The sequence below is a fragment of the Salvia hispanica genome, chromosome 6, assembly GCF_029641045.1.
Source record: "Salvia hispanica isolate PSC_SH4W2 chromosome 6, Shi_PSC_v1, whole genome shotgun sequence".
Lineage (NCBI taxonomy): Eukaryota > Viridiplantae > Streptophyta > Magnoliopsida > Lamiales > Lamiaceae > Salvia > Salvia hispanica.
Window position 1 is genome coordinate 41,743,569 of NC_142697.1, and position 18,949 is coordinate 41,762,517.

General features: G+C 36.1%; 2 protein-coding genes and 1 pseudogene across 2 annotated transcripts; 2 read left to right on the top strand and 1 right to left on the bottom strand.

The window, feature by feature from the left end:
• Positions 1–236: 236 nt before the first annotated feature.
• LOC148923829 (sister-chromatid cohesion protein 3-like) lies at positions 237–8,878 on the bottom strand (annotated as a pseudogene).
• Positions 8,879–9,622: 744 nt separating this feature from the next.
• Positions 9,623–11,677, top strand: LOC148923830 (glycine-rich protein). The gene is made up of 2 exons (XM_089061273.1): positions 9,623–10,586; positions 11,336–11,677. The coding sequence occupies exons 1-2, from the start codon at positions 9,669–9,671 to the stop codon at positions 11,408–11,410; spliced, it is 993 nt and encodes a 330-aa protein (XP_088917399.1). The 5' UTR covers positions 9,623–9,668; the 3' UTR covers positions 11,411–11,677.
• A 3,276-nt stretch (positions 11,678–14,953) lies between these two features.
• Positions 14,954–18,900, top strand: LOC148923831 (phosphate transporter PHO1 homolog 9-like). The gene is made up of 13 exons (XM_089061963.1): positions 14,954–15,652; positions 15,803–16,097; positions 16,197–16,245; positions 16,340–16,411; positions 16,483–16,612; positions 16,774–16,894; positions 17,001–17,259; positions 17,344–17,448; positions 17,539–17,583; positions 17,667–17,819; positions 17,914–18,216; positions 18,312–18,448; positions 18,603–18,900. Exons 1-13 carry the CDS (start codon positions 15,094–15,096, stop codon positions 18,694–18,696), a joined length of 2,322 nt encoding a protein of 773 aa, XP_088918089.1. The 5' UTR covers positions 14,954–15,093; the 3' UTR covers positions 18,697–18,900.
• The last annotated feature ends 49 nt before the right edge of the window (positions 18,901–18,949 follow it).

The window sequence follows — 18,949 nt, forward strand, 5'->3', positions numbered from 1 at the left end:
ATTGCATAATAGAAAGTTTTAAATGGAAGGAAAGAATTTTTATTCCATTTTTATACTTTTTGTTAGGGCCGACGAATTGTGAGATTGGATTGTTATTGGAAAAGAGTAAGAAGATAATGGGAAAAAGTGAAAAAAGAAAAGGAAGAAATATAGATGAATTATATATTTAATAAAAAAAATTCACTAAAAAAGGGTTTTAAACAGTGAAAAGTAGTTTGAACTATATTAAATTAAAATTAAAGGATTTTAGATAAATCATTTTCTATGTTATGGTGGGATAAGGATAAATTCTGGACCGCTTCATTTTTGGGATATTTGTCACCAAGGATGTCCAAAAATGTATAATAAGCACGCCAACCACTTGGATCTTCATCTTTCTTCACATATCCAGTTCTTCTCTTAACTCCTTTGATGCTACTGTGATTAGTCGGTACCCTTTGGTGCCTTTTAAATGTTGGAAGTAGAAGAAGCTCTTACATGTCAAGTATGTCAGACCGAGGAAGTTTGGACACAAAATGCAGCATTGCACACTTGAGAAATGACAACTGCTTTGGTGCTTATGAGAACGCAAAATCGTTACCTTCTCTAACAATAGCTTTATACTCGTTTCGAATAGCACCAACGTATGACCCAGACAGATGAGCAGCAAGACTTTTACATTCCTCGAATCACTTGCTTGATTTTGATTTTGACTTTTCATCATCACCGCATGCCTTATACCTGCCTACTCTTACCATAAAATTAGTAGTACTCCATTAAAAAGCTATTCTATCAATTATAGAAATTAGATTATCCTTACCATAGGCTTGTAGAAGAATATTTGAGATGCCTCCTTTTTTTTTTAAGACATTAATTAGTTGATTAACTTTGTCAGTGACAAATGACAATAGCATCATACTTCTCCATATGAGAGAGAACCTTTGAGAAAAGATGTTCCTGTAGTCAGTATAAAAAATGCACATATAAGTAAAAACACTTCATACTTTAAATATAGCTTTATCTTTCCCTCGAAATTGACAAATGTATCACCCACATAGCAAAAAAAGAAATACTAAGCAAAAAAGATTGCAATAATTAAAAACCTTGACATACAAAAATAATATTAATGTAGAAAGAAAACAAAAGGTTGAGATACCTTAGCAACTGTAGTAGTATTGGTAACCATGAAATCGGCAGAGTAAGCATAACAATCGTCGTTGATTCTTTAGTCTTCTCAGCATATCCTCTGTTTTCTTCTTCATCTGCAGTATTAAAGAATACAAACATGCTCATGTAAAACTGTTTAACAATTACTTTAGAGATATGATTTTGCAAATCCCAATAAAATATCAAAATCTAACAAGGAAAGACAAATTCAGAATGGTAGAACGTTTTGAAAATCATGCATAAGTGAAAAACAAGCTATTGAACAAATACAAAATTTTTCAATTTTCATATGTTATGAACCTAAAATTTTCGATTTTCATAAACGTATATAAATAAATTTTTTTAATAAAGTTTAATTATGTACTCCATGTAGTATAATTTATGAATGTTTATCACTAGTAAAAGATAAATTTCCAAAAATTGTAATATAAATTATACTCTTTAAATTAGTTATAGTTTTAGGCCATGTTTGATAGGGGTGATAACTCATCTAGAGATGGAAATCCATGAACAACTAGATGAGTTATCACCCCTACCAAACATGCCAGGATATAATTTATGACCAATGCCATCCTACGATAAATTATAGGAGTGGCATAGCCAAAGAAAACTTGCAAGCTTAAACAGTGCTCCATTCTGGCATTCTCTAACCAAATTGTCCCACCAATTTACAAGATTTATTTTGAAATTTCTTGAAGCCTCTTTTTGGGCATGGCTACGCCTCAACTTCCCCCTAATTATTAAGTTGTGAAAGAAATGTGTTTGATTAACAAGACAGATAAATAATTCATCTGATTCGGTAGAACGAAAGGATACAATGTGAACTTTTAGTTTTTCTGTTTTTCCGCAAAAATTAATTTTTCTATAAATTAAAGTTGACGTGTTCATTGGAAGTGCTAACGTAGCAAAAAGCAGCGAGTATTAAATGACGTTGTTTGAATGAAAAGGGTAATTCGCTTGAAAATACATGAACTTTTGAAGTTTTCTATAACTTCTTCCAAACTTTTGGAATTTTCCTCTAATAATAAATTTTTTATAAATCAATTATTGTCCCACACTTTTTAAATGTAGAGTGAACTACACAATTAATCCCTGATCTTGTTATAAAATACACCAATGGTCCCTGCAAAAGTTTTATAGCATTTTTGGTCCCTAAAAATTACATTTTTAGTACATGTCGGTCTATTATACCCCTCTACATTTGAAAAATCTCCTAAATGTCATGGAGGGCATTTTTGGTACCTAGAAATTATAATTGGTACCTCTTCAATCATGTAATTATTTTAGACATACATAAAAGCACCTTTTACAACAAAAATATTTTCTTTTAAATTAATTCACTTAAATTTTTTAAATAATTACTTGAATAATGTATAGATTAAGCTTTATAATGAAAAAATTACTACAGTTCATTTTATTTTTTAGTAAAAAAATGTTACTTGCTTCGCTATACTATATTTTAATTAACACAATTAAAATATTTATTTATCACTTAAGTATAGTAACAATTAAATATTTAAGTAATATTTTTTGAATAAAAAATTACTATAATTCACTATAATATTTTTTCTTCTAAAATTTTAAAATATTTAGTAAAATTTTTAAGTAAAAATAAATCCCGCAAAGAATTTTCTATAATTCAGTTTAACATTTATATTTAAAAATATTACTATTAAATATAATATTTTCTTCGCAAATATATAGATTAATTTGTATAAAAAATAATATTTAATTTTAAAAATTAATAAAGCATAATTAAAACATATGTTTTCTTATTTAAAATTTTGAAATCATAAAGCATCAAATATTATTTAAATGAAAGTATAATTGAGTTTATAAAAGAAAATGGTGATGGAAGAAAAAATGAAAAAAAAATAAAAGAATAGAAAGGTCCAAAATGCCCCATAATTTTAAATATTCACACTAGTGGTACTTAAGATTAGTTTTGTCTTATCCTATCAAAAATGATATAAAATATTTTTAGGGACAATTAATGTATTTTTAGGCAAGATCAGGGACTATTAGTGTAGTTCCCTCTTAAACGTATGCATGAAAATTTTTATTGAATTTTATGGAAAGTGATCCACGTCTGTCGGGATTGAAAGCCCCTATCAGATGATGGGAGAAAATAATCACAGATTTATCCTTTCTCTCTCTTTTTTTTTTTTTCTCTTTTTTTTTTTTTTTTTTTTTTTTCATTTTTGCGTAATCTGCAAAATTCGACTTTAATAATTCGTATCATAAAGATGAAGATATATAACAGATTATTCACTGCACTTTACAGCCTGATGAAACTGTAAATGGTGGAGATCATATTAATAAAGGATGAATTCCAAACTTTTCACTGCCTACTAAATGTGGATTATACCTTTTGTTTTATTATGGAAAAAGGAAGGGTGATATATAATCTTATGGAGAAAGTTTTCGATGGAATTTTATACTCCACTATGTTTCAAACAGGAGTGGCAAATCGTGAGGTTGAGTGGTTATTGGGTCAACTTGATAACGACCTAATCTAATAGTAAGATCTAATTTGAATCCGACATGTTAAGGAAATTCTCATGTTGAACATTAGCCAAATCTAGTACATTCAAAACTGAATTCGACTCATACACAACATAATAATAGCCCCGATTCAAATCTGATTTACATTATTAAAACCTAAATATTACTCCTGATAAACTTGATTTACACGATTAAACATGATTTACACGAATTTAGAGAATAAAAACAAAATATACTCCCTCCGTCCACCAAAAAGTCACATGGGTAGACGGCACAAATTTTAATGATAAATTGATAAAGTAAAAAAGAAAAAAAGTGTGTTAAGTAATAAAGAAAAAGAGAAAAAGTGAGTAAAATATGAGAACGAAAGAGAAAGGTTGGAGTACTCAATAGTTTAGGGTAGAGTAGGAAAGAGAAAAAGAAAAGTAGATGAAATATGAGAGAAAAATAAAATAAGTGGATAGATGATAGGTGTGCAATTAAGTAGAAATATAAGGATAATGATTTGAGGGAAACTTTCTATTTTTGGATGAAACTATTTTTTGTTGATATCCAAAAAGATGAGCCTATTTTTTATGCACAAATGAAGTAATATTTTAAAATAAATATATTTTAATGGATCATGCGAACCTAACCCAAACTCCCAAAATTATTAGTTAACCCAAATTACAAAGTATCACAGTAACCAAACGATGACCAGCAATTGAGTACGAAATATGTTATGATTACTCCATTTCCTTTCATGCTAACAAAAATGTTAGTATGATAATTATGGGTCCTACTCTCACTAAAAAAATTACAAAAAATGAAAGAAAAATAAGTAGTATCTGATCATCATTTTCACTACAAGTTTGCCTACAACAAAGCCTTTCTCCTTGTAGAGTCGCTTCATTGTTGTGATATTTGTCACCAAAAATGTATAATAAGCACGTCAAACACTTGGATCTTAATCTGTCTTTTTGTTGTTGAGCCAACATTCGACCCACCAGTCAAACTTTCTTGGTACTCTCTTAACTCCTTCAATGCTAGTCACACAAACATGTAAATGTGATTAGTGTGAGTTTTAAGTGTTGGAAGTAGAAGAAGCTCTTACTTACATGTCAGGTATGGCGGACTGAGGAAGTCTCAACACAAAAGGCTGCATTGCACACGTGAGAAACAACAGCCGCATATCGGATAATGCAAAATCAATACCTTCTCTAACAATATTCAAAATATCAGCTTTATACTCCTTTCGAGTAGCACCATCGTACAACCCACATAGATATGCAGCAAGACGTTTACATTCCTCGAGCTTGCTTGATTTTGATTTTTCATGATAACCACAGGCCCTATACCTTAGGAATGCCTACTCAGACCATAAAATTAGTGAAGTACTCAATAACAAAGCTATTCTATCATTACAAAAATTAGATTAGCCTTACCATTTTCAAAGCTTTTAGAAGAATATTTGAGATGCCTCCTTTTTTCTTTAAGACAGTAATTAGTTGATTAACTCTGTCACTGACAATAGCATCATACTTCTCCATATGAGAGATAACCTTTGAGACAATATGTTCCTGCACTCAGTCAGAACACCATGAATATACTACCAAACATGCTTATATATGGATTCACATTATCAACATCTAGAAACAGAACAGAAGGTTGAGATACCTTAGCAACTGCATCAGGATCGGTGATCGCGAAATTGACTAGAGCAAACATAACGATCCTCGTTAATACTTTAGCATGTTCTCCGTTTTCTCCTTCATCTTCATCTTGAAGCAGTTGCTCGCACATACTCCAGTACTTTTCAATAATTTTTATATCTGGACTGTACCCCAAGATTTCCAGCTTTGTCGTCGCAAATTTAGTCCTTTCGAACAAACGCCAGGCACATGGCAGAGTAGCACAGACCTACCAAAAGTATGCACACCGGCAATGTCAAAACAAGGCAGGGCCGGCTCATATGTTAAGAAATCGTAGGATAGAGTGCTAACCCGATATGCAAGAATAGTTTTGGGCTTATTAATTCCAACTGAGTTGCATAAAAAGTAATTTAGATCTTCCAACAAGGCATCACGCTTCTGTAATAGGGACGATAAAGATGTCGCTGAAAATGTTCCACTAGATCGAATCAGGTGCACGCGCCAAGAGACATGAAGGAACATATTCAGCAACAAAAACGGACCAACCTGTATAGAAAAACCGCATCTCAAGAAGCATGACATGATATGATATGATAGAAGAGCAAATGGTTTTGACATTTGCAGACCTCGTCATCTACTTGAAGACGCTTACGAATATCTACTAGGTCCTGATACAAGCGGCATAGAGGAACGTTGAAAAAAAAGTGGAGTTCATGCACCCTTTTCAGAATTACTAGCAAGGAGTGTTTATCCCCGCCATTCTGCACACAAGAAGAGAGTCGATCATCGATCATGCAAATACATAAAGTATTAGCTTTGCAAGGTTTCTACCACAACGACTTTCATAGCCGGTTTTAATTTGGCAACCAAATCATCCCCAAGGCACTTGATCTGACTACGGGCAAAGACTTGCAATTCCCCTCGACTCTCAGAGGCACAGAACTTAAATGCTTTCGCACATGCTCTCAAAGTAACTTCGTCCTCATGCTTGCAATAGGCTTCTATTATAAGTTTCAGAATATCCTTGAAATTCTGATAGACAGAGCACAGCATATATTGTTTCACTGTAGTGTTATTAAACTGTGTAGAAAAGCAATTTAAGGTATCCACCTGTTGTTGTCCATGTCCCTTAAGATTCATGTGGCAAATAATTTGTACTAGTGGAACTACTTTGTCCTTGTCAGGCATAAATTTGCGCAAGAGCCAGGGATATGTCTCCAGCAAGGCAGTCGCTATGTCGCACTTACTGTTTTCAAACTTTTTCTGGTAATAGTAAAGAGAAAGCAGGCAAATTAGTTTGGAATTCTGACAAACAAATTAGTATGAGAAAACTGTAACTGTATAACCTTCTGAGCTTTGGTATGACGCGGGTTTCTAGTGTTAGTATCAGGGCTAATCCACTCTCCGACTGCCTTCCTAACTGATGCAAAGAGAAGCCTGGTCAAATTTGTAGCATCTTCATCATCAAGCTCAGCTGATGGATAATCTGGCAGAAGCATGCCAATGATGCACTTCCAATCCTGCAAGGATGTTTCCAACTAGTGATCTCTAAACGTTTTTAACTGAACGTATCGTTAGCAGTTTCGTACCTTCATGGCTGCCATGTAATCCCAGATAGCATCAACGAAACATAGACCCTGAGTGGGAAAAGGATAGATTCTGAGTGCCTTCAACATTATACTGATGTGGACCTCGGGAGAATCGTCTGAAAGTATAAAATGGTAATCAGGGAAATGGAAGAGTTAAGATATACTTAGATGCATATGTAGACAGTGGTAACCTGTTGAGTGAGATTCTGCATTGTGAGTAATCATATCAACATATACTAGTGCTCCAATGGCACGTCGAGCAGCAGGTCGGTGATCGATTAATAAGTCATATAAAGAGTCTGCTTCTTCATCAGATACAAGTCCATGTCTGCAATATATCCCAAATCACGACAAGTTTGATGTATTATGTCTAGTTATCAGATAAGTCCCCTCTGCTCAACCATTGTTTTATGTACGATCACCTTGCATTATGTCGAATGTACACACACACATACTATATAATTGCAAGTCGTATTACGTGAAGAGCTGTTTTAGGAGCTCTATTGCACATACTGAAACAGATATGTCGATATCATAAGCCATCTGAAGCATCCTCTGTTGATATCTCTTGTTGAAAAGTTTCAGAGATGGTGCAATGTCATCCACCTCAAAAATATTTTGCAATGCAAGGACACAAGCTTTTCTAACAGGTATCTACAAACAAGAAAATGTTCAGCATTTGGAAGAAAAGAACACTCAACAATGATTTAACCAAATGGAACTTACATTGTCGTCACGCAATGGAGATCCAAGAAACTCTACATATTCATCCCGCAAGAAAAGTGAGGGATATGACCGTACCCACACGCCAAATGACTCTACGCATGACAATCGGATATCTGGATCAATGTCTAGGCGACGATGCTTGAATAACCTTAACAAAAAAAAAGGTATTCATCATGAACTTAAAGCGGCATGAAAACTTGAGGATACAGAAGATCTTATCACAGTTAATGAACAAAAACTTGAGAATATAGAAAGTGTACCAAGTAAAGATTCCCATCATCATCGCTTCCAGTGTAGTTATCTTCTCAATTGTCAACGATAAGCTTTCAGTGAGCGACTCCAGTGGAGGCCCATCAACATTCTTCTCCTTTTCAGCATCTAACTGCCTCTGAGTGGCTTCCCTCTGCGGGCCAAGGATGTTAGCAACTCTGATGAAGGATGTTACGAGTTGAAGTCCCATCAACGATGCCATCTGCCGACAAATTGTAGGAGTGGCACTCCCAAAGAAAACTGCTAAAGCTACTTCAATCTTGTTGGAAACTTGATTGCATGTACTTACCTTGACAGCGCAGCGATGTAGCACAAACATTTCTGAAACAATGCCTTATCAAACAGTGCTCCATTCTGGCATTCTGTAACCAAATTGTCCCACCAATTTACAAGATTTATTTTGAAATTCTTGAAGCCTCTTTTGGGGCACGGATAAGCCTCAACTTCCCCCTAATTATTAAGTTGTGAAAGAAATGTGTTTTAATAACAAGACAGATGAATAATTCATCTGATTTTGTAGAACGAAAGGACACGTACCATGTTGACAAGATGAGCAACCACGCTGTCAGCATTGGTCTCATCAATATCCTTTTCCAGAATACTGTATTTTGCTCCACAAGCCTGCATGTGATAGTGATAGTGATAGTGCATTTGCAAAGTGATGAAATCTAGCTATTATAATAACCTGAAATAGCATAGTTAAGAGTTTGGCCATTGCGGAGTTTTGGTTGCTCTCATAATGTTCAACCCATCTTTTGACTGCCTCTGGAATTTCCTTCCGATCACCTTTCATAACCTCTGAACAAGTCAACAAAAAATATACATTACTTATGTGATGAAAAACGATGAAATGAGGTTACAATAAAGTAAACTAATAAGAGGAAAGTGGTGGTTACCAATCAAGCTGAGGTTGGCTTTACAACATGTTGAAGCACCACTATTTCTCTTAGCTTTCCGGCCAGCTTGTTCACATTCTTCTTCCCTCTCTTCAACCTTTCTCCTCCTACCCATTTTCTACTCAAATCACCAACTATCTCTACTCAAAAACAACTACTAAAACTTAAAATAGAGTAGAAAAATAGCTTCAATGGTATTGATTTATTTTAGTACTTTATCTTTTTGTATCCCTCCATATTAATATTATTTAGCTATATTTTATGATTTATTATTATAGTTATTGGGATTTGATTTGATTTATTTCAGTACTATATCTTTTTTACCCTATGTATTGCAAAAAATGTACTCCCTCCGTCCCAAGATAAGTGACTCATATTCCTTTTTGGGACGTGCTAAGATAAGTGACTCATTTCCTTTTTTGATATTCTCTCTTATTTTTTCATTCTACTTTATTCGCTCTCTTATTTTATTCATTTTTCATTTTACTAAGAAAATCTCATTTCCTTAAATTCCGTGTTAAAAGGTTTATGGTCATTTATTTTGGGACGGAGGGAGTATGTAATATTTGATCTAAATTAAGAACAAAGAAATAGTAAATATTAGTATGAGAAATCTTCAAATTTGCGAAATTACCTCTTTTATTATCGTCTCAATTTATCTATCTCGGTCAAATATATTGAAATTTCGTCAAAAAAAATCATGCCGACAGTGTACAACTACAATCAATCATTAAGATCCTATCAATCCGCAGCAACGCGTGGCAGCTGCTCTTCCAAGCGCCACGTGTCCCAAACTACAATAACGACTTGCATCGGATGACGAAATTCCGACTACTATAAATAGCTAATAATTGAGCCTCGCATTTCACACACAAAAAATATCCAGAAAAAGCAATCAATCGAAAATGTCCTACTTCCCAAAAGGCCACCACGACACCGGCGATGAGGTCGACGACTTCGATGAGTACGATCCCACCCCCTACGGCGGCGGCTACAACATCGAATTGACCTACGGCCGCCCCCTCCCCCCCTCCGAGGAGACCTGCTACGCCAACAACTCCTCCGCCTCCGACGACTTCGACTACGATCGCCCCCAGTACACCTCCTCCGCCGAGCCCTCCGCTTATGGTCAGGACGCCCTCGACAACGAGTACAAGAGCTACGCCCGCCCCAAGCCCCGCCCCGGAGCCAATCGCCCCACCGAGTACGGATCGGGCGGCGGGAGGGCCGATTACGGTAGATCGGAGCCCGAATATGGATCCGGCGGCGGCGGCGGAGGTTATGGTAGGAAGCCTGAGTATGGTGAGCAAGGATCTGAATACGGATCTGGCGGCGGCGGTGGAGGTTATGGCAGGAAGCCTGAATATGGTGAGCAAGGATCCGAATACGGATCTGGCGGCGGCGGAGGGTATGGTAGGAAGCCCCAATATGGGGAGGAAGGATCCGAATACGGATCCGGAGGCGGCGGCGGGTATGGGAGGAGGCCTGATTCTGAATCTGAGTATGGATCGGGCGGCGGTTATGGGAGGAAGCAGGAATCTGAATCGGAGTATGGATCGGGCGGTGGTTATGGGAGGAGGCAGGAGTCTGAATCGGGTGGTGGTTATGGGAGGAGGCAGGAGTCGGAATCGGAGTATGGATCGGGCGGTGGTTATGGGAGGAAGAGTGAGGAGGAGAGTGGGGGGTACGGGCGGAGGCCGGAGAGGAGTGAGTATCAGAGTGAGGGGTATGAAAGGCCTAGCTATGGGAGGTCTGAGGAAGAGGATTACAAGAAGCCTAGCTACGACAGGGACGATGATGAAGGCGGCCGCCGCAAGAAATATGTTTGTTTTCTTCTATTTTATTTGAATTCGATTGCTATTTCTTAATGTTTGTGTTTGTGTCTGTGTTTACCTTTTAGTTCATATCTTGATTCTAAGGTTTAGGATTGAATGGTAATCATATTAATTTGGCTTCTTCATTGTAGGGTTAAACTCATTGTTGGTTAGATGGATGAATACAGTTTAGGCTAAAATAGCTGTTCATCACGTGTCGGTCGATTGCCATGTTAGTCTAGCTTCTTCATTGTAGGTTAAAACTCATTGTTGTTTAGATGGATAAATATAGTTTAGGCTAAAAGAGTTGTTCACTAAGTGTCGTTCGATTGTCCTGTTTACTTGTGACTACATGTCATGTCTAATCTTATCTCTTTGGTTGCCTTTTTCTCAACCAAACTTCGTTTTGGTTTATCACATACTGTATCTCACTAACAAACTGAATGCCACCTAAGATGACTTGAAAACTTGTGATATCCTATGGACCTTTGACTATTCCTATAATTTGTTTGATTTCATATCATGTTGAAAGGACTAGGATTGGGATAAAAATATTAAAGGACTAGGATTTCATATCATGTTGATTTCAGAGTGACCTAACAATGTCTTGAGCTGTCATTAAGTTGGTTTCTTGCTTGTTTCATTGATGTAATAGGATGTCCAAATTGTGTCATGTTCTTGAAACATATGTAGTATGCTGTTTTTGATGATGTTGGTGGAGTTTTAGTGTGAAGTATCTAAACATGGATAATGTGCAGGGAGATGATGATGACTCTGAGGACGAGGATAAGCGTCGCAGGCAACACCACCACCGCAGGCAGTATGATGACTGATGATGTTGCTGCTGCCATTGCCATTTCCGCTTCCTACTGCTCTGCTAAATAAAAGACTTGTGTGTTTCTTCTTTACTTTGCTGTTTGTGTTGTGATGCATATTGAGCTCTGCGTAGAGCCGTATGCTTGAAATAAAGAGACAACCTATGCTGCCCAATGTAGGCCTAATGACTCTTTGTGGTTTTGTTATAATTTTATGTGTTTGTTTATATGAATTCTCCTCTTGTTTGTGGGGACTTATATGATTTTACTCATTTTTGCCTCGTATGTTTTTTCACTTCTTCGTCTATTTAGCCTTTGAAATAAATCTATTAGCTCAATACACTACAAATATTGGAGGAACTATATAGGAAGGAACATATCTTTCTTATTAGAATTGCTGATGTACATAATTTTACTAAATTTGAATGAAATTAATTGTGTACATCAAACAAGGTTATGCCTGCATAGGGGGCAAGTGAACTTGTGCTCGAGCCATGTCTCTATACAAAGTGCGTGGAAGCGGTGGCTGCAGTCGGATATTGTTGTGCGCTGCTCCCCGACCTCGTACTCACTGAGGCAGATGGGGCAGCCACCGTCTGTTCCCTCCTTGCTGGTGCACATGTCAAACACCATTCCAGCCCCGCTCAGCTGCCTTACCGGTGGAGCGGAGACGAAACTTGTCCCTACAAAACAAAAAAAGTAAATACGCCCAACAAAAACACCGAGACATACCAAGGCATACAAGAGTAAATAGGCTCCTATGACAGGCAGAATACCCCCAATGTCCATTCTATTTTATGTATGTGTGTATAATGTAGTGTGTGTTGTGCGTGTTCTTACTTCTACCAGACCAAAGGATAAATAATTCAATAAAGTATATGCTTTTGAATTTCTTTATTTATTTGGTATATTTGTGACTAATTATGGAAGATGATAGTCATAATATACAGGTTCTTGTTAGGATAATTTTATTCATATGTGGTAATATTATCCAAACCTGTATTTTTGCCTTTAATTTAAAACAAATGTAATTACCATAGTCAATGTCTCACATATAATATTCTCCAATCCTACAAAATTATTTTTTATTATTATATGATAAATATACAAAAGGATTCCAGTCATCTTCTATTTTCCTTTTTTTTTGTTTTTGAGAGTTAATCTTGAAATATAGATTGGATATTTTAATTCTGTATAAGGTATTGTGTATTTAATTAAATACACAATTTAACATTGATTGGATCTATTTTCCTTTTATGTGTCCTTTTTTGACCAATTTTCTTGTTATAAGAAAAAAAAACAGAGAATCAATTAACTGGTGCAATTTAGATGAGTTGCTGCAAGTGGTAAATTTGCTTATGAGACTTGTTTGAATCCAATCAGTTCTTGATTTCAATGGAACTGAATTTTTTCATAGGAGAGCTGTCGTAACGCTCGTTGCCTGCTTGAAAATCCTTCTTCAAGTTCGTCGACGGTGTGTAGCATAACATTACCCGATTATCCTAAGCTTTCAATCAACTTGGCTAAAACTTGGTTGAGAAAAAATGTTACATCAAAGGTTGAGAAAAAGGCACTTGTTAGATTGTACAGGTTGGAGAATGAGAGGATGTTTGATAAAAGACTAATTTCTTGAATATATTACTATTAACCCGTTGACAACTTTGCTTTTAAAAATTTGCATGAAAGGGATTCTTTTGGATCAACAAAAATAGAAAGCTACATGTAAACAATTTCAACTTCTTGTCACTTTTGTTTAATCAGATTTCGGGCAAAGTCATCAACTATATTGCAACTGTTTGTTTATGCTAATTTTTGGATACAATGTACATTTAATTTTGAATTCTCATTTCGTTATAGAATTCGTCTAAGTCGTACTAGTAATTCACAATGTTTATTTATTTATTTACAGACGTACATTTCAAAGTACGATTGAAAATTAAAATTATGAATTCATTGGACTAGCCGTTCTGCTACATGACCAAGTCCATCTTCTACACTAAATGTCAAGTTGCAATTGAAAATAACATACCAGCAATTATGTAATTTTTTCTCATTAAATTGAAACAAGTATATTAAATGGTCCTTGTCATGTTATTAATGTTTTGCCAAAACTTATGAGCATATTGTTCTGTTCGTACACGAAAATATTATTAGGAAGTTGTACCATCACATCATCAACATGAAGTATTAGGCTATTAGCTACTTGCATGTTTTACCCTTGTGTATATCTTTATTTATTTGCTTTTAAATTAGTTTCCATGTGGTGTGTAGTTGGAATATAGTATATTTTAGTTACAATATTAAAAAATTAGTCTCAACTGAGTAACACTACAAAGAATAAGTTATTAGTATGTCATAGACTCTTGTGAGAAGTGAGGTCAGATAGATACAAGTGGTTAAGAAAAATGGGTAATTACGAAAGAAATTTGAGAATATTAGACCATAAGACCTTATTCCAATACAGACACAACCGATCGAGGTTGAATAAAGTAACAGTTAAATGCAAATTCAACACCTTTTACTTAGTTTCATATATTTGAATCTACAATTTGAGATGATTGACGATATTTTCAAATTTACCACAAATTAAGAAATTGAGTTATTATTTTAAAGTTTTTATCCTTTTAAGATGGAAAGGTTAAAGGTTAACACTCGATTTAAAAAAAAAAAATTCATATTTTGGGAATCAAAAAGATCAATTTACACATGTATTGAGAACCCAAGAACGTTAAAAATAATAGGATTTGAAATAAAATTCATTAATCTTTAGAAAAATTCGACCATAAACTCAATAGTCATGTTTCAAGAAGAACTAGAATGTTTAACTTCAAAAATCATGCAAAAAAAGAAGGAATTTGATCGAAATAGACAATTAGAGTGTAATGAATTTCAGTTTATTTTTTCGAAGTTTGCAATTCCATTTCATATAATCATATTCATATATTTCAACAAGTCAGATCAGATCAGATTCATTTTTCATAAAATTTTGAATTGTCGAATCGAATTTGACAAAAATCCGACCAGATCGAAATTTGAATGCTCCGCACTCAATTTCTTTGAACATTTGTTATGTTTTTCTGGTCTTTAACATCGCAAATAAATCATTTTATTCTTTACTATGAGGTTATAACATTAATCTTGACCAATAATTTACATCAATTTCAAAAAAATAACCTGAATCATATTGTATAAAGTTGATATTAGAACTTAAATAAAAATCAATACTTATAAAAAAAACAGACTTATTACTTATTGAAAATATCTCACACAAAAAAAATGCATGTTCCATTGATGTCAAAAAAACATGTAGACATTAATTCTCCAACAGAAATAGACGGAGTTAATTTAGCGCGTAACACATCAATCTCCAGCCGGAAATGAAATACTCACACACACACCAAATCTGCATTAGTCAACACAGCGTGAAAGGTGGAATTATTAATTAAGCAATAATCCAAAATTATCAGAGACAGATTTGATAAATCACACGACCAATTCACCTTCTTCCAATTAATTAATTAAAATTAATCACATTTCCTCTCTCCTTCTTCAATGAATCAACTTCTTCTTATAAATCATCACTCTGCCCTCTCTCCTTTCTTCAATGGAACAACAATGACAATGAGATGCATTTATAATCTGCTCATCAACAACAATTAATCAATCAATCCATCACAACACACAGAGAGAGATACGGAAAGATGAAGTTCGGGAGGGAGCTAGCTTCCCAAATGGTGCAGGAATGGCAGACAGCATACATGGACTACCAAGGCCTCAAGACGCTGCTGAAAAACCACATCGCATTCCTGAAGAACACCGCCTCGTCGTCGCCGCCGCCGGAGGTGTCGCGCTCGCGCTCGCTGAAGCGGAGGCTCACAATGTACAGAGCCTTCAGCGGCCTCAACAACCTCAGGGGATCTCCGAAGAAGGCCGACGACGAGGTCATACTGGTGAGCTCCGTGCAGCAGGAGGGATCCGATCAGAGCTTTTACCAGACGATGTTCCTCCGCTCGTCCGAGGAGGGCGGACAGATCGAGCTCGAGTTCTTCAGGAAGCTCGATCATGAGTTCAACAAGGTGGTGAAATTTTACTCGGAGAAGGTCGAGCAAGTGAAGGTGGAGGCGGAGGAGCTCACGAAGCAAATGGATGCGTTAATTGCTTTGAGGATTATAGTTGATAAGCCTCCCACGGTTGCCGCTCAGTTTGTCGGCTCTGCGGCTCCGGCAACCGTCGTTGCTTCTGTCAATGGAGTCAAACAAGGTCAGATTTGGTGATTTTAGGGCTTGTTATAAATTTGGGGATTGAATTGATTGATAATGCACAAGTTGATGGTTGACCTAATTTTAGATAGAAAACAGTATGTTGATGGTGTTTAATCAACGTGTGAGGTTTGGGTATAATCTTATGTAGGTGGATTGCAGCTGGATGCGATTCAGGAAGTTGAGATGAGCTCCGAAGGCGGGGATGGAGATGGAGAGGTGAGGGCTAAGAGAAGCAGGGCTTTTAGGCCTGCTTCTTTGGAAGTGTTGGATCATGTGAAGATCAATGTCGAACCGGATACTCCAGTTTCGACCTTGAGGACTATGGTTGGGAGTTCCAAATCGGATTTATCGTTCAGCAAGGATGAGCTAACGAAGGCGGAAGTGCAACTGAGACAGGCCTTGACTGAATTTTACCAGCAGCTAAGGTTGCTCAAAAGCTACTGGTAAGGAAATGTTTTATGCAATATGAATTGAATGTGCTTGTTTCACTGTTGTGGTGGTGAAGTGAAGTAGACTTAGATTATGGTCAATTGGTTTTGCAGTTTCATGAATGTGCTTGCCTTCTCCAAGATAATGAAGAAGTATGACAAGGTATAGATACATACTGCTGGCTTGCTTCAATGTTGACATGTGCATCTCTATGTTTGTTGTTGCTGCTGCTGAGTCTCGGAGTTGTTTGTTGCAGATCACCTCTAGGAGTGCTTCAAAAGCTTACCTAGAGATGGTGGACAATTCTTATCTTGGCACCTCTGATGAGGTTTGTGTTCTGAGATGCGTTGATTTACTCTTGCGAGGTTTTGCATTTTAAACCTTGTCCGGTTTTGACAGGTGAACAAGCTCATAGAAAGAATAGAAGCCACATTCATCAAGTACTTTGCAAATGGAAATCGTAGGAAAGGGATGAAATCTTTGAAGCCGGGGCATAAAAAGGAGAAGCACAGAACAACATTCTTCCTTGGTAAGCTTGATATGATCCTAATAAAATGTCTCATATGCAAAATTTGGACTGGCTTCATCTTCTGGCAGTTTATTAGTTTGATTAAAAGATTTGACTCTCTAGGAACAAAGAACTCTTTATTTTCAACTGTTTGGCTAAGGTGAAATATTTGTTATCTTTAGGTCTGTTTACTGGTTGCTCGATAGCACTTATTGTTGCCATACTGGTCAGTTTGCATGGCCGTGCTCTCCTAGAGCAGGAGGAACAGACAAAATACATGCAATCCATATTTCCACTCTATAGGTACTTTTTTAGCCACTTTCACACGTTAAAACCACAATCACTTTTCTTTTTCTTCATTTCTCCATTGTAATAAAATATTGTAAAACTATAATCTTCATGAATGCAGCTTGTTTGGTTTCATTGTCCTGCACATGCTCATGTATGGAGCAGACACTTTTTTTTGGAGGCGGTATCGGGTGAACTACCCTTTTATATTTGGATTCAAACCAGGAACAGAACTAGGCTTTAGAGAAGTCCTCCTCCTTGCTTCTGGCCTATCTGTACTCTCGTTGGCAGCTGTGCTTTCAAACCTCGACATGGAGATGGATTCAAATACAAAAGAATATAGTACTCTAACGGAATTGGTTCCATTAACCTTAGTCGCTGTAAGATCCTTATTTACTTGAAGAGTCATACATGTGTCGATTGTCCTAGTGCAGATTATTAACTTATGGATGTTTCATTTACAGGCTGTGTTTGTTATAACCATCTGCCCATTCAACATAATATATCGTTCAAGCCGTTATTTTCTCATACACAGTGCATGGCATTGTGTCTGTGCTCCACTTTACAAGGTACTTAAAAGCACTTGTACAAATAGACAGGACATGAGTAACTGAGAAAATTTACCTCGATTCTCACTTCTTGTCTTCCTGTTTATGTAGATCACTCTTTCTGATTTCTTCTTGGCAGATCAGTTAACAAGTCAGGTTTGTAACCACCCTCAATTAAATCATAATCAAGAATATGAATTTGTACTTAGAACTAGTCTTGCTTGTGATCTTCCTTTCAGGTGCAAGCTTTCAGATGTTTGCTCTTTTATGCCTACTACTACTTTTCGGGAGATTTCACAACGCGGACAAATAGTTTCCTGGAGGACAGCAAGAACTACGATATTCTGTACATTGTTGTTGCCATCATCCCATTCTGGTCGCGTTTAATTCAGGTAATGAGTTGAGACTACAAAAGATTCATGTCAGTCATCTTCATTTCTCTCACTCTCAACCGAAACTTAAACTCTGTTGCTTACATTAATTCAGAGCCTTCGTCGCTTAATTGAGGAGAAAGATCGCAGTCAAGGTGCCAATGCCTTAAAGTATTTCTCAACTATTGTGGCGCTTGTGGCGAGGACAATATTTGGTCAAAAGAAAAATCAAAAGCCAAAGCCACCTAGCCTCATGTTCTGGAGAATTATGGCATCATCAACGTCGGGATTTACAACCATTTTCAACACATATTGGGATATAGTCATCGATTGGGGCCTTTTGCAAAGGAATTCAAGAAATCCATGGCTGAGAGACAAGCTGCTGATTTCTAACAAGGCTGTATACTTTGTTGCCATTGTGAGTATTCTACTAAGATCTCTTTTGGTCTGTTTATATTGTTTGCAATGTGCAAAAACTGCAGTTTTGAACGCTCCAACGAACTTGAATTGCAGGTAGTAAACATCCTTCTGAGGCTAGTATGGATGCAGCTAGTTCTTGATTTTCAAATTTCATTCCTCCACGAAAAGGGCATGGTTGCACTCATTGCCTGCTTAGAGATCCTGCGTCGTGGCATTTGGAACTTCTTTAGGTTTGTTCATGAACCTCATCTTTCTCAGATGCAGAGAACTCCAAAAATTCTAAAAACACAACCTAATCTTTTAGCAGAAACCAAAGCCTAAAACTAGTGGATACATGTAATATAGAAAATGGCTTTAACAAATAGACTTGTTTGATTTGAACAGGGTGGAGAATGAACACTTCAACAACGTTGGAAAATATCGAGCTTTCAAGACAGTGCCACTGCCGTTTCACTACGAAGATGAGAAGATCATGTGATAAAAAAATTCATTTTTTGCTTTCTTTCAAATTCTTTAAAAACGACTGAGAGTTGTACAGCCAAATTTGGTTTGTGTTGTCAGTTGTGTGTAGAAATCTCCATGTGATCGAGTTAATAGTATTCGAAATTTTGTGTACAATAAGATCTCTAAATGAATGTAAGCTGAATCAAATTTGTTATACTACTTAGCTTACTTCTTTCAAGTTTGTTAATCTTTCCTAATTTTATTGAGTCTGAAAAAGGGAGTGTTAA

Excerpts from the sequence above, each read along its gene's own strand:
- LOC148923830 (XM_089061273.1), top strand. The coding sequence starts at position 9,669 with ATGTCCTACTTCCCAAAAGGCCACCACGACACCGGCGATGAGGTCGAC. Across the intron at positions 10,587-11,335 it reads GCGGCCGCCGCAAGAAATAT|GGAGATGATGATGACTCTGA; the intron begins GTTTGTTTTCTT and ends GATAATGTGCAG.
- LOC148923831 (XM_089061963.1), top strand. The coding sequence starts at position 15,094 with ATGAAGTTCGGGAGGGAGCTAGCTTCCCAAATGGTGCAGGAATGGCAG. Across the intron at positions 15,653-15,802 it reads TGTCAATGGAGTCAAACAAG|GTGGATTGCAGCTGGATGCG; the intron begins GTCAGATTTGGT and ends AATCTTATGTAG. Across the intron at positions 17,820-17,913 it reads TCTGGTCGCGTTTAATTCAG|AGCCTTCGTCGCTTAATTGA; the intron begins GTAATGAGTTGA and ends ACATTAATTCAG.